Genomic DNA, 22,892 nt, shown 5'->3' with positions numbered 1-22,892 from the left:
TCTTTGATTCCTGCCATGTTTATCTGTGGACAGTTTCAGTTAAAGAAACCTCTGAAACTTCCTTCTGAAGTGACCGCCAACGCGGTACTACCCATGTTTAGGCTATAGGCCGCAACATATCCTCACATGAAACCCTTTTGGCCATTACAAAGTTGAAACTTCATCATCAATTTTTCCACCAGTGTCGCTCGGCTTTGTAAAGACCTTTTTATAAAATTGCTTTTATGTAAAGTCATATGCTTAAAAGCAAAAAGGTTCCACTGTCACGGCGAGCCATTGTGATTCCTCTCTGTACAATGTGCGCTTTATAGGGCATATTATCTATATAATCCCTTCCGCTTTCCTTCTGCACTATCTGTTCCTACAGTGTTGACTTTGTCCGCTATCTCACACTCAACAAACTTGCTACCGTACGGTTTGGCAGAATGCCTTTCCTCAGTCACCACCACACCTATAGCAAACGGGTGCAGTTGTGCCGTTAAACCGGGATAGTTGCTAACAGTCTCTAGTCAATGCAATACACGTCACTTTTGCCGATTCCTCTGCTTTCTTTGCCTTTTTACTGCAATGTGATTCATGGTAAACATCTGCACTGGTATAACAGGAGCGACTTAGGGCCAAACTTGGTAGAGTAATTCATTTTGCGTTCACATAAAGGTTTCTAGATTAATCGTGAGCATTACCGCATTAATGTTGAGTGCCCTAATTTTTATACGGTAACTCCATGATTTCTGCAATTGCTATATGTGATGAGTAATGATTAACTTCTGAAAACTGACAATGTAACAAGAATTATCTAGAAACTTGATTCTTAGTCGAATGGAAAGTAAACACTGGGAATTCTTGTGACTGTGTATAAAAAATACTTCTGCTTACATTGAAGTTTTTGGAAGTAGGCTCCTCCCCAAACCGTTGCAATGAGTTCATTGATTAACTGACCCAACGGACAAAAATATTAAAATAAAATGCATATTGCATATTGCTAATCCTAATTTCAAAAGAAGACCCACAATGCATACAAATCTTATTCCATGTGTCATTCATTATTGTGTTATACACTGGATGAGCTCCAGTAGTGTTGCCTTATTATACTGTTGCTGATTTCCGCCATGACTGTCTGTGAGGAAGTGGCAGCTAATTATACTGTGCAGCTTCTGTATGTATTTATTGATAGGAAACATTCCTCCCGATGAGGGTGAATCTTCGCCTCTTACAGGCTCCACCAGTCATTATACAGAGACGGAGATGAATTAAAATAGAGGGTGTGGGAAAATAAAAAATGTTCTCAATCTCTGTAGAGTTTAAAGATGATTAGCTGCCACTCAATATAAGGAAGATGGTAACTGCAGACTGGATAGAATAATGAATGGTATGACATTTGGAGAAAATGGCTCCTCTTCTAATATGTCCTTCAATTATATAGTGGGATCCAGCATTAGAATGATCAGATGTTTGTTGGATTCACACAAGTTATATTAAAATGACTGCAGTATTTTCTCCTCAACCTGTTTTGCACAGCCATGGATGTACATTTCATTAGAGTAATGAAGCATAGCTTATTTTCTTATCTCTATTTTTCTTGTCTCGTCTTTATTGTTATTTTATTTTTAACGTTCTAAGATTCTTAATGTGTGTCGGAACAAGCAGAGAGGATACACACGGAGCATTTAGTTCTAGTTTTTATAATTCTCATCTGAATATAGCAACCCTATAAATACTACACAGGAAACGGAAACAGCGTCAAATAAGCGCGTCGGCAAAAATACCGTCACTACTGATAATACCATTTATCCTTTTCTGAGGTCAGAATGACTATATATTATAGGACTATATATGTTGATACAAAGCTAGGCTACTATACGGAGTCCCTCAAGGGTCATGAAAAAAAGTCGGGACAACGGTTTAGTTTCTCGCGGTAACAAGAAACGTTCTTAAAAAAAATATGTTTCTGTAAACCAGTCTGCCTTGATCTATGAATTCAAGTCAGTGACTCTCAAAGTATCTGCTGCCCACAGCTGTTTTATTGAAGGAAAAGCTCACTGCGGTATCAGGAGGCATCAGGACGTTTAACTCAGCAGCCCCTGTGAAGTGCAGCACCAGCGCGCTAAGAGCTGTGCCTTTTACGCAGATGAGAAAGGAACACATGTTGTCGGGGATAATTAGGCTCTGTGTTTTGTTCTGATGCCGGCCTTCGGGAAGCTGCGATTCGATGGCGTGGATATGGAGGCGACTTGTTGCATGTGGAGTTTGCATGTCACCTTGTGGGGCTCGTCCTTTACACGCTAAAAAAGATCAACAGTTTGGATTTCCTGCCCAATAAAATAATGTAAATGACCAGGCGCAGCTCTGAATGAAGTCTGAGGGGTTTTCCAGCTGACGAGTCAAAGTGACTAATAGGCTAATGAAAAATGTGTCGACAAAGACTTTTTTCGCCGACTAGCATTTAGTCGACTAATTGGGGGAGCCCTAGGTATTATTATAATTATTACTATTTATTCTTCATTGTGACTATCTTATCTTAGTTGTTATTATCTTGCCTTTGTGGATAATATCTTATCGTCATTGTTATTATTTTATCTTGGTTGTTATTACCGTAGATATATATATATATATGTATCTTTGTTTTTTATTCATTTATTTGTATTGCTACTCTCTTATCATTGTTGTGACAAGAGAGTAGCAATACAAATCACTTAATAATAACTTCTCCATTGTTATTATCTTGTTTTTTTATCTACATTATTAGCTTTTTTCATTTATATAATCCTTTCTTCCTTTTTATTATCTTATCTTCTACTTCGTACATGTCTTCCTTGATATTGTTTTTAGAATTCCTTGTTATTTTCCAACAACATCGCAGTCCCTGTGCAAGACTATGTATCATTAGTGCAAAAGTTCCCATGAAAACATCATGTCCTCATTAAAGTCAAAGCCCCATGAATGAAGAAGTCTTTGAAAGAAAGTCGGAGTTCAGTCAAAGTCCGGCTCGTGGATTCGGTTATTTCCGTTTTCTAAAGAATTGCTCATACATATAAGTACACCCACTCAGACGTTTGTCATTATAATATATCACTAACAAGTGAATTGTAATAATATGATTATTTTTTATATATTGTCTTTGTTGCATACATTTTATTTATATTTCAAGCACAGTGTTTGGAAAACTTAAAAGTTGAATTGAATTTATACAAAAATAAAGTTTAAATTGAACCAAACTCTTTTTCCATCCAGGTGGACCCCATGTTTATGGTTCCAGCTCCCCCTGCTCCAGGCCACCCCGTGGCCCCTGGATCCTCTCTACCCTCAACCCCTTCCTTCTCCCTTCCGGCCCTGCCCATCTCTAACCCCAAGCAGCTGGCGGTGAGGACGAGGTCTATAGGCACCAACACGCATGATGGAGGCGTCTCAGGAGCAGTGGAGGGGGACTCAGACTGTCTGGGGCCCTGCCTGCCCGGGACCAGTGTCAACCTGGAGGGCATCGTCTGGCACGAGACTGATGAGGGTAAGGAGTATTTCTGAAAAATAATTGGGATATCTGTATCTCTAGTGACACTATAGTAACATGAAAAAGGGCTGCTTCACCAACATAAAAATAAAACGGTATATTATTTAGTGTTATCAGAAACTATGACATATCCACTTCTGAGATTAATATAATAAAATATAAATAAATTCCACAAGGTAGAAAAATATATTTTTTAATTAAACTGATCAATTTTGAACTTTATTTTTGTAAGGGGTCAAGGAGGAAAAGGATATTTCCAGATTTTGCATGCTTTCATACACTTTTTATAGCTGTGAACACTTTCCAAAATGTAAAGCAATTTAACATCCCAGAAAGCAACATTTGTGTAACCCTACAGTTGTATGTATTTGGCATGCTGATATAATTCCAGACATTTCACCTTTGAGATAAGAAGATACAAAAAAATCAAAGGTCTTAAAAAAGAGAGTAAGTGAACATGAATGTTTGAATGATTCTAGTCTGTGCTGGTGATGGCTTGGATAGGCTAATGTGTCAAATATGAGTTAGAGAAATACATTTCTTGAGGCTTAGTGTAAGGCAAGATGGTGAAAATGAGTTTGACTTTTATTTACCTCAATGTGTGAAATGGTAAATGGACTGTATTTATATAGCGCTTTATCGAGTCTACTGTATAAAGACTGGATAAAGCGCTATACATTTATAAGTCATCATTCAATCGATTCACACCCCATTCAATCTAACATTCACACACATTCACACAGCGTTGGCCATCGGGAGCAACTCAGGATTAAGTATCTTTCCAAGGATTCATCAACATGTTGACTGCAGCCTAAACAAAAAGCTCAGACTTACCTTTCACTGCACTATTGTGGGGCGGCTGGCCCCTGCATGCCACATATCAAAGTGTCCTTGGACCAGATACTGAACCCCAGATAAGTCCCAATGTGAGTGCATGTCAATCTTTATTGGCTTCATTATTGTGTGGCAACTGGTACGGTACGGCCACAAGAGTGTGAATGCTTGCTTTTGCGATAAAGTGCTTTAAATGGTTGCTTACGTTTTTTTATTGCATCAGTTTAGCATTTCGTTTTAGTCCACCTTATTAAAAAGTGATGTGTTGTTTGCCAGATATATTATGCAAGGAAGACTGTAATTGGGGACTTTTCATTTTTAAGGCTGTACAAGGACTGCATCCAAAATTGTGACAGCTCCAGAGAAACAGTCTGTCTGGACTCAGTCAACACTTCTACCTCGTTAGGATCTATTTTCGTGTTCAAAGAACTGCTTTGTATTTCCCAAACGGAACCATCTTCCCAGAAGAATAACAGCAAAACTCAGTTCTTCATTGATGTAGCTGCAAAGTCTTAATCATAGGATGGAGTTGGTTCGGTGGTCAGAATGTGACATACATACAGTATGGAAAATCGGTCAAGTGGTTGTCACACGTTGGTGTTTATGGGGATAATGATGACTAGCATCTATTAAAATGGTTTCTGGCGTCAGATGAGACAATCCTCCTGGTCCTGGTTGGGTTTGATTTACATTTGATTATTCTGCTCTGATCTTTGCAGGTTGCACCACTTGCTTGGTTGATCGTCCTCTTGTAGTAAACATAATGACGTGTCTGTCAGAATGGAAGAGGTGGTATACAACTTACAGGGCTCGGCGGTATGAAAAAAACCTCATATCATGGTAAATTATAACGGTATCAGGGTATATCATGGTATTTATTTATTTTTCAGTGATTAGAAATGTATTAACATTTAAATGTTTCGGTATCAAACGGTATACCGCCCAGCACTAACTTACACCACACTAGCAATGAGTGTTTGAAAAAACCCTGAAATACGTCAAAGCATCAGGGTGCAATGCTGTCCTGTTTCCCAAGTCCACATGTATTGAATTACAGGAAAGGTAAGGAGCAAAGCAGGTTCAGTAAAATGGATGGACATTCAGTCTAAAGTTAAATGCTTTCAACGGTACAAGAGTTTCCAAGTTTCTGGTGAAGATTTAGAAATGGTATGTCAGAAGAGTTATCATTGGAGATTTTGTTACAGATGGATTTGAATCAGGTTTAGTAGAGTGATGCTTTTTGTCCTTTCATATTAAGAGGTGAGTCAGTAGGTCCGTTACCATTCCTGTCTTTGTGTGTGCATTGGAATACACAAAAAGTGAGTGGAAAAGCCATACATCTTTACATTTTGTAAAAAAGTTTAACGCTTTGCTGAGGGAGAGGTGCAATGGAATCATATTTAGCTGATATATAAAGACAGGGTTTCCCACACATAGACTATACTTGGGCGGGCCGCCCAGGTATATTAACGGCCGCCCAAGTATATTTCGCGACCCATTTAGTTTTTTTTTTTTTTTTTTATACAATTTTTTTTTTATATATTTTTTTTTTATTCGTCCGTGACCACGACGCCATCTGCGATCGATTAACTTGTAGACAATGATCCCTCGCTCCCTTGCTCTGATCTCGCCTCCTTCTGGCCTGTTAAGTGGCCTGCCTCACACAGGGTGACTGGCTGTCCACATGATGTGGCCTGCCGACATGGCCACTGTCATACAGATCATAAATCAAAGCCCTTGATTGGTCTCTGTGTGTCATTCAAGCTCGGGATAACCTCAGCTCAGGTGAGGTAAAGGACTCTCTGAGTGTTTAGATAGTTAACTTAGTCTAAGTTCTCAGTGGGTCTCAAACGGTGTGGTCACCATTTATGTAAACACATATTTCCATTTGAGAGGGTAGTGATTGGTCTAATGGATAGTGAGGTGGGCTGAAGATCGGAAGGCTGTGAGTTCAAATCCCGCCAGGAACACCACCACTAGTGTGCCCTTGAGTAAGGCACTTAGCCCTTAGTTACTCCAGGGAGAATGTCCCTGTAATCGGTCATTATAAGTCGCTTTGGATAAAAAGCGTCAGCTAAATGAAATGTAATGTGATTAGTAAAATATGCATGAATAAATAAATAAAAAGTTAACTAGGTGAAAAAAGGTAAGATACACTTTTAAAACTTGTTGAGAGAAAACTAGTCTTTGCTGCTGCCTCAAAGAGGAGCAGGGGGAGAGGAGGGAGACAGGAGAGGCTGATTCAGGAGCACAGACACACTCACAACTATAAATGAACCAAAACTAAATTAATAAACAAGTTTCAGTGTTTTTTTCATATTGGAAATGGTATGTTATTGGTTATGGCCATGATTTTATGATTATTGAAATGTATACAGTTCTGTTAAATATAGGTGTTTCCATAGATCTAGTCTCTTTATTTTCCCCTCAAAATGCACCAGGGGGGGCATGCCCCTGGACCCCCCTAGAGGATTTGAGGTCGACCCCCACTAAAAATCACATGGATAGGTTCCTAAATACATTAATAAATACATAAATTTTTTAAAATAGTAACCCATTTCCATATGTTCATGTGTGGGTAGTAGATTTAAACTATAGGGCTATCATTATGGACCCTGCCTGTACCTATACCTGTTCGCTCTGCCATCGCGTGAAGGGTCTGCTAACAAGCGACCAACAGAAAGGTTAATGTTGTTGCACGTCACCTCAACCCCCCCCGCTACCACCACCCCCCAAAGTATATTTCAGATCTGTGGGAAACACTGGCAGTTAATGGACCAGCACCAGAGGCATTCCCATACACACAGGCGTCGGAGCTGTTCTTCATGAAATCCCAGAAGGATGAAGTGCTCTGACAAACAGTGCCATCTTTGCGCAAAATGATTATACCGGAATGAAAAGTCAATAAATAATGTTGTTAAAACTTTTTCTTTTTTTTCGCGCACCCCCCCCCCCCTTGCCACCACCCGCCCAAGTATATTTCATATCTGTGGGAAACACTGAAAGAATAAGAAGATGTAAAGCGGGCCAACTGGCGCTCCTTCAATTGCTGTATGTCCATTATGCTTTATTCTTCTAAAAATGTTTTCCAGCCGAACAAATGGCGCCAAATACTGCTCACCTCGAACAACTCCTCGAAATTGCCTAACAGTAGTTGATGGAAAGAAACATTAATTTACGTTTTCTCAAAAGTTGGGTTTAAAAATAATCTTTTTATAATCAGTGAGGAGAGTTTAAAACAGGTTGCTTCAGTTTAAAAAAAAAGAAAAAGTGTAGTTCCACTCAAATCACCTTACCATACATTCCGTATATTAGGCTATTGATACCTTCTTTTGTCTACGAAAAACTGTGCCATGTTTGTTTTATGCTTGTAAACTGACATACCTATACTAATATCAGATCCCAAAATGTTGCTATGCTGTATTTTTCATTGAAAAACGGTTTGCCTCAACCACACAGCATTACTTCTTCTATTCTTCACCACTTTGTTAGAGGAATTTGGATCCAAAAAGCTGGATATCTTAACAAAGTTTACCCCCTAAAAAGATGAATTCACCCGTTTCTGCCAAATGAAATTGGGTGTTAGAAAGAGTGTGGGTTTGAAAAACATATGCCACAATTACAGATGGATAGTTCTTATCTTTTTCCTTCAAGACACTTTCCAAAATTACCAAAAGTGTGAACGATGTATTTTTAAACATGTGTCGACTTCCTCATGAGGAAATATTTTGGCGTTGAGCTTTCCAAAAGTCCATCACAAGAAGAGCCAAAAACTCATCCAACACTACAAAATGATACCATGGGAGTACCGGGCGGGGGATAAGACGGCCTGATGATTCACCCGCCACTTTTGACGCAATTGCACTTTGATAGGCCGTTAACGAGGACGGCACTCAGCACGGCGGCCTCTCTGCGGAGGTGTAATACCTGACTGCAGGCTGCTAATGAATAATCCCATCTCTCTGTGCCCATCTTGCACTGCCAGCCGCAGGGCCTCTGAAGTGGAGCGTTGAGTTTGGCGGGGAGGCGTTTGTATCCCAGCCTAGTATTAATTACCATGAACTACTCCATCCGGCCAGGCAAAGAAAAGGAGAAGCAATACAAACAAACATAGCATAGGGGAATATGCTCGTAAACAGACCAGAATGATGGAGAGAGGTGAAAAGGAAGGATAGACAGTGAATAATACATCTCTGCTGCAGACTCCGTCTCTCCGGGTCCCTTTAAAAAACAGACGGTGGATACGACTTCAATCCGTAAAGTGTAAACACTGAAATCAAATAAAATAAAATGTCCCTTGCAGACCTTGACAACCATAAAATACAAAAACAAGAAATGCAGATGCTTATAAATGAATGAATTGAAGCTTCAAGCAACCAGAGCACAAACATCCTCCAAGGCGGCATACAACAGAACAAATAAATTGAAATAATGAACTGCTAAGCAATAAGTGGATCAACCAAAAAGCGTGCTAAATATTCTCCCTCCAACCTGAGGATTTACAGGCTTTCTGTTTTTCTGTTTTTTTTTAGGTTTGTCACGATACCAACATTTTGGTTTCGATACCGATACCAAGTCAAGAATTGCGAGTCCGATTCTTTTTCGATACTTTTCTAAAAAAAGGGAATAAATGTCTTAAAAAGTCTTAAATGTAATTATTGTGCTTTATTTCACACCAGAACCATAACCATAAAACAAACTTTTAAACAATGAGAACAATAAACAAAATAAATGACAATAATTCGTATTAAATAAAATTAAGCATCATCTCAAACAACTTTTTTGTTTTCTAAAATATTTTTTTTTAAATATGTTATTAACATGTAATAGTACAGTAATATAAATAATTATTGACAAAATGTATATTGCAGATGTTAGCCACATTGGTAAGTTAGCTAAAAAGATAGCCATATTAGACAGTTATCATTGCCATTAATTGCCTCGTCAAACTACGAAAACGTTCGTTTGTCACAAAATAAATTACACTTGTTTGACTTAGATTTGAGGGCATGGACTTGAGCATGATGTAATTATGTTGGTGGGTAGGTAGGTAGGTAGGTAGGTATGCATTTTTTGTCCTCGGCCGCCCCGTAGTTTCAGAGCGCATCGAGTTTAAAATACCATCTATACAATCCAAGCACACTGCTGATGCCGACAGCCCCGCCCCTGCCGCCCGCTTGCAGCAGACCACACTTGAAAGTGTGCGGGGGAGACACCTGGACACGCCTACGAGCAGCAAACTTTCAACAAAGATCGCTAAATGGGTGGCGACAGCTTGCAGGCCAATTAACATTGTGGAGGACGAGGGGCTGCGTGATATAATTCGGGTCGCATCCAACGACTGCACTTATGAATTGCCTTCAAGAGCCACCACTGTGTCGAAAATACACAACTTGTATGAAGTCCAAACAGCGAAAGTAGAGGAGGATTTAAGAAAGACTTCCACAGTTGCTCTCACCGGAGACTATTGGACTTCACTCAGTAATGACAGTTACCTCGGGGTCACAGCGCATTATTTTGACCCACAGTGGGAACTTCAGTCTCATGCTTTGACAGTTATGAAAAAACAGAGGAGCGGCATTTCGCGCGCACACACACACACACACACACACACACACACACACACACACACACACACACACACACACACACACACACACACACACACACACACACACACACACACACACACACACAGTATTATTTTATTGTATGAGAGAGGTTCCAGGTTGAATTGAGGCAAATATTTGTAATGTTCAAGTGATAATAAACAAACATTTGCATAAAGCATATTTGTCCACTCATATGTTAATAAGAGTAAAAACTTGAAAAGTATACCTCTAAGGTACATTTAGAACAGATAAAAAATGTGCGATTAATCGAGATTAACTATGGACAATATTTTAATCGACTGACAGCCCTACTTTTTGCCTACCTGCGTGTGTTTATAAATTACCTTGAGGGCCGTACCAAATGGTCTCGCGGGCCGTATATGTCCCGGGGCCCGGAGGAGCCCCACCCCTGATTTAGTGCCTCTACAGTGACATTTCTTCATGCTTTAATGTTCAAAAAGCTCTTTATTTTTCTCATACTGCAGCACCTCTTTCAACCCAGTCTCACGGCATTTCGTGTTATAGTCACGACATTTAATCTATTGATTCGTGTTCACCAACACGATTTTCTCCTTTTTTTCGTGTCACACAGAACGATTTTAAAAGCAATGTATTTCTATTGGTAGTATGTTTCGTGCCTGCAGCACGTCTTTTTGTTCGTTCGGGTCTTGGAAGACCGGAAGCTGTGGGGTTCATAAAAACATGTTCTTACTCAATATCAAGCCACGATTATTGTTTTTATTTTAAATCGTATAATGTCGGACTTTTTTTGTCGTCAGTGAGGAAAAGAAATGGGGCTCAGAGCCTCAGAATACTGAAATCTGAAGTTTTTAAAATCTTTTTTTCCTTCTAATTTGTTATTCTTTTCTAAATAACACACTGTTATTTACTCACCAATAAACACACAATTATCCTTGTTTTTATTTATTTGTTTGATTCCATAATATCGGGCATTTTTGGCGTCCGTCAGGAACTGAACTTCAAAATAAAAATAACCGGAAACAGACGTAGTCCTATAAGGGACATTTCGAGCCTCATTGCGATACACAGCCACTGAACTGATTACCCAAGATCCTCAGCTATGGTAGGTATTACGTTACCATTGACTGTTAGCAGGCTCAGTGTCGAGTCAAGGCAACATAATAAAGGAGACGGTAGCCGAAGTAATCAAAAAAATAATTTAATTAATAATTACCACCATGGTTGAACAAAGGAAATATAAAGTAATGACAGACAAGAACACATACTGCACAGACAGGATCAGCACCAGACAAAGGGGAAGGCAGAATACTTATACATGAGGTAATGACGAGACAAGACACACCTGGGTTAATTACAAATGGGTACACCTGGAGGGGAAACGATAAGGACTACAAAACCATAACAGGAAACTACAGCTAGACATGACACATCACACTAGGAGCGCCCGATCAGGGCACAAACACATCCCAACTTTATGTCCATAACCCCAAGGCGAAATGGGGGAATGAACATAAACAGAAGAAGGAAACAAGAAACAATAATACTGTCAGCACAATAACAAATACGAATTGTACTAACAGCACCGGTATGGACGGCCATAACCCCCACACCACCCCATGGATAAATAGCCCCCCCCCCCCCTGACTACAGCCGTGATAGCGCGTCAGCCAACACATTGTCCTTGCCCTTGACGTGAACCACGTCAACATCAAAGGCCTGCAGGAAAAGGCTCCAGCGCATTAGCCGCTGGTTCGAATTCCGCATCCTGCCTATAAAGACCAACGGGTTGTGGTCGGTGTATATTTTAATCGGTACCTGGGATGAACCGACATACACCTCGAAATGGGAGAGAGCCAAAATCAAGGCCAATGCTTCCTTTTCAATTGTCGAGTAGCGCCGCTGGTGTATATTAAACTTTTTAGAAAAATACGACACCGGATGTTCTATACCCCTGTCATCGTCCTGCAGAAGCACCGCGCCTGCGCCCAGCTCACTAGCATCCACAGCCAACTTGAAAGGCTTTGTGAACACAGGCGCTGCGAGGACAGGAGCACTGACCAGGATGGACTTTAATTGCTGAAACGCAAAAGTGCACCTAGGCGTCCACTGAAATGGGATCTTCGGGCTCAAGAGATCCGTGAGGGGAGAAGATACCGCTGAGAAATTCCTGCAAAAACCCCTATAATACCCCGTCATCCCCAGAAAACACTGGAGGTCCCGACGTGTAGCAGGCTCTGGAAAGCCAAGTATCGCCTCCACCTTGGAGTGGACAGGGCGGACCTCCCCCCACCCCACTACCTTGCCAAGATAGGTGACGGTCGCCCTGCCAAACTCGCACTTGGCCAGGTTTAGGGTCAAGTTTGCCTGACCAAGCCGGTCAAAAACTTCCAGCAAACTAACCATGTGCCCCTCCCACTCGTCAGAATAGATGACGAGGTCATCGAGGTAGGCCTCACAATTAGCTATGCCTGACAGCACACGATTCACCAGCCTCTGGAAAGTCGCAGGCGCGTTGCGCATACCAAACGGCATTACCGTATATTGCAGGAAACTGTCAGGTGTCACGAACGCAGAAATTTGTTTAGCGCGATCCGTAAGTGGCACCTGCCAGTATCCTTTCAGCAAATCCAGCTTGGTTACATAAGACGCACTCCCCACCCTGTCGACACAGTCCTCCATTCTGGGCAATGGAAAACTATCAGGCCTAGTCACGTTATTTACCCGGCGAAAATCCGTACAAAACCTATCCGTCTTGTCTGACTTATCAACCAATAAGCACGGCGAGCTCCATGGGCTGAAACTGGGCTCAGCGATATTGTTAGTGAGCATGTATTCCACCTCTTTCTGTAACCGCGCCCGCTTATATGGATTCACGCGATACGCATGCTGTTTAATGGGTAATGCCTCCGCCACATCGATGTCATGTTGTAATACGTTAGTGCGCGAAGGAATATCGGAGAACAGCTCACAATGAGACCCAGCCAAACCCCTGATATCATCTCGCTGCGTTGTTGATAAATGGCCAAGATGACAGTCAAGAGTGATCAATGACTCAGTGTTTGTCAACCGTCCCTCCACGACCGCCTTGGACGGAATAATGACGTCATCTTCCAGTTCTCCAACCCCCTCTGAAAAACAAAGACTGTCAATACTCTCATCAACGCTAGATGGGGCCAACATACAAACTGACACCGGCACAGTGGACACACTCGCAGAGGGAACAACAATACTGTCAATAGGATTCACCAGAGGCTCCCTCACATAATATGGCTTAATCATATTAACATGACACAAGCGAGTCTTCCGCCCACGATCCGGTGTCTCGATCAGGTAGTCCAAATCCCCTACTTTCTCTCTAACCAGGTACGGCCCACTAAACCGTGCTTGTAAGCTGGAGCCTGGGACAGGCAACAACACTAAAACCCTCTCCCCTGGCACAAACGTTCTATCCCGAGCCTTCCTGTCATACCAGCCCTTCATCCTCCCCTGTGTGTTACTCAGATTTATCCTCGCTAGTTCACATGCCCTCTTCAGCTTCTCCCTAAAGCCACAGACATAGTCTAACAGGTTATTCGGCTCGCTCTCCCCCAACCACTTCTCCCTCAGCAGCTTAAAAAAATTGACGCAGCACTCTATCATATGTCTTATTGACACCCCCTAACCGAATGCGCAAATACCAGCTCTGCAGGACTGAATCCCAAAGATTCCTGCACCACCTCCCTTGCGGCAAACAACATTAAATGAACCCCTTCATCCCAGTCGTCCTTCGTGTCACGACAGAACGCCCGAAGCATTGTTTTTAGCGTGGAGTGGAACCTTTCCAAAGCCCCCTGGGATTGTGGGTGATATGGGCTAGAGAAACTATGCGATATATCCAGCTGCTTTAAAACCTGCGAGGGTACAAAATGCGTACCTTGGTCGGACTGTACCACGCGAGGCAAACCAAAAACGGAGAAAAACCTCACCAAGGCCTGTGACACTGTTTTGGCCGTTATCCGTTTCAGTGGAATCGCTTCCGGAAACCGTGTGTTGGCACACATAATGGTCAAAAGAAAGCCATTACCTGCCTTGGTTCTAGGGAGTGGACCCACACAATCAATGATAACCCTCTCAAAAGGTTCCCCCACTGCCGGGATAGGGTAGAGTGGCGCCGGTGGAATGACCCCGTTAGGTTTTCCCACCACCTGACACGTTGAACACCCCCTGCAGTGCTGCACCACATCCCGTTTCAACCCTGGCCAAAAAAATTGACGCAGCACTCTATCATATGTCTTATTGACCCCCAGATGTCCTGCGAGCCTGTGATCGTGAGCCAAACACAGAATATCGTGACGGTATCTAAACGGAACCACAATCTGCGTCACCACATTCCAATCATTCTCCGCTGACGCGTCGAGGCTAGGAGACCATTTACGCAGCAATACCCCGTCCCTCAGGATATAGCAACTTTTAGAAACCTCACTCTCTCCCACTCCCACAGTGTTCGCAAAAAGGCCTGACAGGCTTGGATCTCTACCCTGTTCCGCAATAAGCTCCTCGCGAGCAAAAGAAAACCCAGCCGCGCTACTGGCAGATTCACACGAGGAAGTAGAGGGCAGTAAAGGGCTGAGACCGGCTGGAATAGATGGAAGAACAGCATCACATTCAAGAGGGGAAATTTCAGGAACAAGCTGAGACGATGACCACAAGTCGGGTTGCCCTGGGAGCGCCCCCTCCACCTCAGGCTCCCGTGGTACTGCACCCTGGGGAATATCCATAAGTGGGTCACGACACTCAGGCACCCCGTTAACAGTCGCTATGATGGTATCAAACAAGTCCACGTCGTCCTTTTCCTCGGCCAGAGCCTTAATAACCATGGCCCGCGTGACTGCACATGAGGAGAACACCCTCGGATACGCATCCGCCAGGACGTCCACCGCCCCAGACTCTGCTGGCACACAAGTCATATCTGCCTTCACGAGGACCCTACCCCCTGCCAGATCATTCCCGAGGATTAATGACACACCCTCGACAGGAAAACAATTTTCCACCCCAATTACCACTGGCCCCGACACTCCACTATAGTACTTCAAATCTTTATTCTTCCCCTTAAACTTTCAGCCAATACTTTGGCTCTCCATAACTTCAGCTTATTTTCAACTACAGAAACCATTCAAATATTAAACTATTCAGCCTGTTCAGGAATCGATGGGAAACCTTCAACTTTTTAAAAATATTTCATACTTTTTGAAATATTCAGCTTTTTAAAATCTTTTTTTAACATTGAAGTCAATGGGAGATGCCTTCAAATCCACTTTTCCTACACTTTGCGCCAAATGCATCTCCTTCCACATAATGTCAGCCAGACACTTCATTCCAACTTTCAAATGATCACAATACCTTCAGTTATAAAACTTGTATAAAAGATTTGATATCTTTTCAACTTTTTGAGATATTGAATTTAGTTTGGAGCTTGGTAGAGAGGCATTTTTAAGATTTTTACATTAGAGTGGATGGAGCAGCTCGTTAACTCTAGAGTGCTTTGATCTCAAAACAGAGTGCAGCAGTGCCTGAAATTCTCCCCCAAAAATGTTTTAAACTTGCCATAATTCCCAAACCCTACACTCCTCAGACATATTTCTTCATGAAAAACGTAGGAAAACTTCTCCTAGCTTGGAAAATAAAAATAAAATAAGAACAAATATTAAACAAAATGCCTCTTGAGGGCATGAAGAGAGAAAAAGTCCAGCTAGCTCCCAATGGATTCCCATGTTAAATTGTTCTGGATCTTTCTTCAGAGCAGAGAGAAGTACACTTTAGACAAACTGCTCCCATCTCCACATTTTACACACAAAACCCAAAAAAAAACATATTTCAGTTCATTGGGGTTCCCTGATGCTCACGGTCTGCTCATTTTTTGATAAGAGCCATAGTTTTTGAACAGGTGGCAAAATTGTCAGATATAATCCTCAATGCATTCTTATGGGACTCAGTGCTGCAGTTGGTTGTCAAGGTGTTGCTGGGCAGATTGGAGCCACACACACGTGAGTCACATCATCCAATCAGAGCAGACACCATGGAAACCTTTGATCTCTGGGTTTACACACACAGGTGTTTGTAAACATTCAATCACTACTGCTTACATTTAATATATTTATTTAACTCCTTCAGACTAATTTCAGCTGCAGGAACCATTCAAATATCAAACTATTCAGCCTTTTCAGCACATGATGGGAAACTTTCAACTTTTTCAAAATATGTTATACTTTTTAAAATATTCAGCTTTTTAAAGTCTTTTTTTTAACATGGACGTTTTTGCAATACATTTGAGCTGTAACAATTAACACACACACACACACTCCCTCTCTCTCTCTCACACACACACACAGACAGACAGACAGACACACACACACACACACACACACACACACACACACAGACACACTCTTTCAAACACAGACACACACAGACAGACAGACACACACACTCTCTAATACAGACACACACACACTCTCTCTCTCTCTCTCTCTCTCTCTCTCTCTCTCTCTCTCTCTCTCTCTCTCTCTCTCAAACACACACCAGAGATGTTCACAAGTCTTTTTTTGCAAGTCCAAGTCAAGTCTCAAGTCTTTGGTCACGAGTCCAAGTCAAGTCTCAAGTCTTTGTGGGGTGAGACTTGATCAAGTCTCAAGTCTTTGGTCACGAGTCCAAGTCAAGTCTCAAGTCTTTGTGGGGTGAGACTTGATCAAGTCTCAAGTCTTTGGTCACGAGTCCAAGTCAAGTCTCAAGTCTCTAAAAAATAAAAGTCTCATGTCTCTTCTGGTTGTAATAAGCCTTCTATTGTCTGCTGCTATCCAGTCTGTTAAGAATACTGCACCGCTATATCTAAGACATTCAAAGCATTTACTGTATTATTATCACTCCTATATCTATTAGCATACAGTATCCGTACTGATTAGTTGTTTGTTATATGATCACTTTAAACAGGCTATTGCAATGCAATATGAGGAAAAACATCACACTTTAGCTAAATGCAAACAACTTATAAGCAAAACACTTCAGAATCAGAAATGAATATCACAAATACTTTATTAATCCCCCGCAGGGAAACTGTGTTAAAAGTACTTAAAAGTAAACATTTGTTCTTTGCAACTAAAAAACTATTGCTGCAATATTATCTGAAATATACTGAACTGGTGATATTAAAACATGACCTGTTCCAAAAGAGATATCTACCATTAACACCATTTACCAGCCAAATGCTGGTAAATCATGCAAGTGGCTGGTACTGTATGTTGCACGCACCAGCCAAAAATAACAATGGCAATCTATTGAGTGGCTGGTAACATTTCAACATTCACAAGGCTAGCCATTTGGCCAGTGGACAAAAATATTAAAATTTGACCTCTGCAACCGTATTGTTTAATTACACTGGGTCTCTAATGACATCTTTTAAGTCTACTATAAATAAACATATTCCTCTATCCTCTCACTCAAACCCAGTGTAATGGTAACCTGATAAACCTGTAACATTAACGTTACGTGGTCAACAATAAACCTGTAACCTGCCTATAAACCGACAGATGTATTTATGTATTTTTCTACGTTTAACGTTAGCCAGTAGATGGTGGCAGCGGAACGTAATGATTAACGTTACCGACCTTTTTTATGTCATGTCAAGAGTTGGATGTCAACGCCACTCAACGCAAACAAGTGTGACAAGCAAACATTCACTCATCTTTTCAAATATTACATATTACATAGCTGATGCTGAGCTAAACATGTTTGCTAACCGTCCATATGCGTTCATGTGACTGACCTCTCCGGGTGAGTTTTCAAGTGCCTGATGAAATTTGACGTTGTTGCACCAGCATCCTTGATTTTAATATTGCAGACTTTGCAGTGTGCGCTCCTTTTGTTGGTGCCGCCGGCGTTTTGTTCGAAGTTTTTATAGTTTAACCTAATTACAAGCGGTACAGCTGCAGGTGTGCCGCCGGTCTCCATGGTGTTACCATTATGTTAATGTTAATGTTAAAGGTGGGGTAGGTAACTTTGAGAAACCGGCTCGAGATACACTTTTTGTTATATTCCATGGAATGCTCTTAACATCCCGATAGCCGGCCCGACTAAAGTAACTGGATGGCCTACCTGCCTGTGAGCCACCACAAACTTATCTCGTGCCCTCATTGGTCATGTGCGCGTTCGTGTGTGTTGGAGGAGGGGCTCTGTGAGGAAGTGGCAGATTTTCTCCGGTTGTGTATTTTCAAATTCTAGCGATCTCGAGCCGGTTTCTCAAACTTACCTACCCCACCTTTAATACGCCAAAAATAGAAAACACAATGATTGTTCACGAGTCCCAAAACACGAGTCCAAGTCGAGTCCGAAGTCTTTTGAGCAGGAGTCCAAGTCAAGTCTGAAGTCTCTGTGTGTGCGACTTAAGTGCGACTCGAGTCCGAGTCACAGACTCGAGTCCCCATCTCTGACACACACACACACACACGCACACACACAAACACTCTTTCAAACACAGACACACACACACTCTCTCTCTCAAACACATAGACACACACACACACACTCTCTCCCAAACACAGACACACACACACACACACACACGCACACACACACACACACACACACACACACTCTCTCTCAAACACAGACACACACAAACACTCTCTCAAACACAGACACACACACACACTCTCTCACACACACACAGACACACACACACTCTCAAACACAGACACACACACAATCTCTCACACACACAAACACACACACTCTCAAACACAGACACACACACACACACACACAAACACTCTCTCAAACACAGACACACACACACACTCTCTCACACACACACACACTCTCAAACACAGACACACACACACACACACACACACACACACACACACACACACACACACACACACACACACACACACACACACACACACTCAAACACAGACATCTCTCTCTCTCTCTCTCTCTCTCTCTCTCTCTCTCTCTCTCTCTCTCTCTCTCTTTAGCCATAGTTTTTGAACGGGTGGCAAAATGGTCAGATATACAACTCAATGCAATCTTATGGGACGCAGTGCTGCAGTTGGTTGTCTTTGATCTCCGGACACACACACAGGTGTTATGAGTAGGTGCTCAGGAACAGAAACAAACACTGACAGACTGGACTTTAACAGACTGTCTCAGCCTATTCTTTTCTGTCTGATGGAGACTTCATACAGACTTCAACACGTTCCACATATTTTATACATTATTGGTGACGTATGGTTTTAGTCGAAAAGTTTGAAATATTAAGCTTTTTCTGCATTTTTTTAGCTCAAAGCAGCTACCATTCAGCTAATAACACATTCAGCTTTTTCTACATTTTTTTTTTTGAAGATATTTTTAATTTAATCTAAATTACATTTGTGATTATTTTAGTTAACAAACTTTGCCATCTAATTTAAATTGAAACATATTTAAAAATAAATTGTACAGTATATTTTGCTCTGGTAATCCACTGGAAATCCACCCCTCTGGTGGGATCAGGATAATCCAGTTTTTTGGGATCAAACTGATCCCAATCCTGTGTTGTCGGTTTGAACTACCCGTTTTGAAGATTTTATCCAGATTAAAGCTTGGATTGGATTTCCTGATCTGATCGGATATCAAAGTGATCCTAATCCTGTTTTTTGGTTTTGAACTCCCCTAAATCCAAATCTGATTTGATCAGATAGGGATCAAAAGTTTTGAACTCCTGGGCCCTGGATATTATTTTAGAAACTGCTTTCATCGCAATGCGATGTTTCCAGAGAGAACAACTGTGAGGTCCGTGCAGAAAGCAGAGCAGTGTGTATAATATATATCACTCAGTATAACAGGCCTACTCTCTTTATTTGCTTTAGTTTAGTAGATATCTACAAACAAAGAGTCGATATTTTTCTAAGACCATTGCTTCACATAATAAAATACACAACGGCTGTATCCTGATTATGCTTTAGGAGCTGTAGGTGTGTGTGTGGTACAGTATGTAGGTGTGTGTGTGGTACAGTGTGTAGGTGTGTGTGTGGTACAGTGTGTAGGTGTGTGTTGTACAGTGCGTAAATGCGGCGGACAGACAGGTCTCAGTTGGTTTGGTGTCCTCTGCTTACTTTTAATACTTGTAAATACAACTTTTGGCCCGTAATTTCAAATCCCCATTTCAGCGACCAGAGAGAGGGGGGGGGATATATCCAGTCTCTGATTGTGTTACGTTATTATGAGAGTGCTCTCATACATTAAATTGCATATATTTATATAAATATATTTGTGTGTGTGTCCGCATCTGTAGCCTGTTATTGTCTCATTATACCGCACTCTCAATGAATTCAAAGTAAATATGTGGGGGAACAATGTTCAGCTGATCTAACAGAGATTATAAAATACAGCGCTATGACAAAACACTCGACAGCTGATGCAGCTGTTGCCACGTAATAATGAACGGACGTCGCTTTAATATGACCGCTCAGAAGAGAGGAGTTCTCATTTCTTTAAACGTCTGCTGCTTCCCCTCCTCTCTCCTCGGTTCCCCACCTCGGTCCTCCGCTCGCATCTCCTGTGGGCGGGTCTAAGTATCGAGGAGGGGAGTCGAGGAGGGGAAATTTAAGAATTGAGAAGCCTCTTGTGTCTTTAGTTGAAAGCCCAGTGGTGATCTGTTCATCTGTCAAACTGATCATACAGTCAATAACTTTGTTGTTATTAGCATCTGGCTCGCTATGCTAACGAATATAAGAAGCTTTTTCTACAACCAGTGAGGTAAAGGCACATCTTTATATGATCAGTATAGTTATAAACTTATAAAAAACTCTTATAAAAATAAGTGAATAAAGTAAACAGGTATAAAATACTTTATGACAGTAAAAAAAAGTTGTTATTAATAAACAAGAATACAGTTTGAAAGGGGAGTGATTTGTAAAATATCCATAAAGAAAAAGAAATCTGCTTACAGTTCTGTTTCATATGGGTGTTGAGAGATGTATCCATAGATCTACTAATGTTGCTCTCAAAGTGCACCAGATTGATGCTTTTAACTTCAACATTTAAAAAAAATCTTCCCGGGGGACCGTGCCCCCGGACCCCCCTAGAGGAGGTTAGGTCCCCCCCCCCCCACTTAAATCATGTCCACATGGATAGGAAACTAAATGCCACAACCTTGCACGTGAATGCATACGTGAGTCATGGTGAGATATCTGGATTAAGAGGTTGCTTTTTCTTTGCACGGCATGAAAGAAAGGCGAAATGAATGGGCTGTGAGTTTAGTATTTTTAAGCAGAGGTCAGTAATTTGTACGGCCCTCGGAGGATGTTGGAAAAATTGAAATGGGCCTTGAGAGGAAAAAGGTTCCCCACCCCTGCACTAAATACTAATATGAACCTGAAAATGAGCATAGGGTCCCTTTAAATATATGTATAGAGAAGTATATTTAGTTGAGGGATTAAGTAATAGGCTGCTGCCGTCATGACCTGCAAATCAATTTCTTTGTTACTTTAGAATTCTACTTCTATTCTGTTTTATCCTAGTGGCAGATTTAAGAGCATTAGCACACTTTGAGAATTCCTCCTGAGAAACAGACAAACAAAACAGCAGGACTGAAACACACTCTCTGTGGAGGAGATAAATGCAAACAGAAAACATCAAAAGCGTTGAGTTTTCAGTTTTGTGAGAGTAAACAAACATCAGTGAAATAAGAAAAAAATCTGGTGTTATAATTATAAATTGCCATTAGAAAATCAAGAGATATACTGTGATATACTACCAAAGACTGATATGCAGCGTCTTATTTAGTATACAAGGAGAGTCTGAGGAACAAGGACGAAGATGGAGGGACAGAAGAGGATAAAGGAGAGATAAATATGAGAAAATGAATCCTCAGTCTGACAGGATGGAGGGATGGATACTGAGGAGACAGAGAGATAGTGAGAGAGGAGGTGGACAGATTGGCAACCAAGGTTTCTGTCTATATTTTTAAACCACCAGGGGGGAGGAGGGATGGTGAGGAATGTAAAGATGGAGACAGAAATAAACGGATGACGAAGGATCATTTCTCTGTCAGAGTCAAAGAGAGGGTGACAAAGACAATGAGAGACATGAGGTGTGTTTTTGTTTTTTCTTTGTTCTTGTGTTTTTCATCCCTTGGCATCATCCCTGCCTCTATAGGGACTAATGTTCAGGAGGCGGAGGCATAACTCGAGAGCCCCCTCCTCGTGACGGTGGAGGGATACGAGGGGAAGATGCCGGTTGCATGTTAATTAAGCAGAATACTAATTGGAAAGACAGAAAGGAACAAAAAAAAAACCGAGACCACCACTTCAGCTTCAGACACCCCCCCCCTTTCCAGACCAGAGTCTGCGAGTGCTAATCGGAAGGTTATTAACTCCGTCTGTCTGTCCGTCTGTCTGTCTGTCTGTCTAGGTGACAGCATTAAATTAAATAACAAGGATAAAAAAAAAAAACTCAATCTATTAAACACCGGCACAAAATAATAATCTTACGGATTCATGTTACTTGGGCAAAACATGCTTCGTCATAATAGAGTGGAGCAGTCCTAAAACTGGGAAACGAGAGAGTGTTTTACCATCCAGTTAACTCGCCTCGAAGCTAACGTTTTTCACCGTCCACTATTTGTTAAACTGAGCGATCCACACTGGGAGAGTGTTAGGTGATGGCGGCAGCCATCAGGTCTAATTAAAGAACGACGAGTTGTGTATGGCAGTCAAACCTAGTTTTAAATCTGTAATGCATCCAGGATTTGATTTGCTCTGCGTTGCTGCTGGCGCATCACAAAACTGGGGTTGATAGTTTTCAAATGTCAGTCTGAGAGTGAAAGAAAAAGAGAGATAGAGAGTGACGTTTATTTCAAATGTATGTCAAACCTCACGTTAGAGTTTAAACCTCAAAGACTCGATTTACCTTTCAATCAAAAACATGACAGGAACAGACAT

General features: G+C 41.5%; 1 protein-coding gene across 2 annotated transcripts in view; it reads left to right on the top strand.

Moving 5' to 3' along the window:
- Positions 1-22,892, top strand: part of znf608 (zinc finger protein 608) — a 118,483-nt gene that overhangs the window by 60,967 nt on the left and 34,624 nt on the right. For both annotated transcript variants that reach the window (XM_034230286.1, XM_034230285.1), the window contains exon 2: positions 3,232-3,502. In XM_034230286.1, coding sequence (XP_034086177.1) covers positions 3,232-3,502 — 271 coding nt within the window. The remainder of the gene's footprint in view (positions 1-3,231; positions 3,503-22,892) is intronic.

Source organism: Gymnodraco acuticeps, unplaced genomic scaffold (assembly GCF_902827175.1).
Source record: "Gymnodraco acuticeps unplaced genomic scaffold, fGymAcu1.1, whole genome shotgun sequence".
Classification (NCBI taxonomy): Eukaryota; Metazoa; Chordata; class Actinopteri; order Perciformes; family Bathydraconidae; genus Gymnodraco; species Gymnodraco acuticeps.
This window is presented reverse-complemented; position numbering and strand designations above follow the sequence as displayed.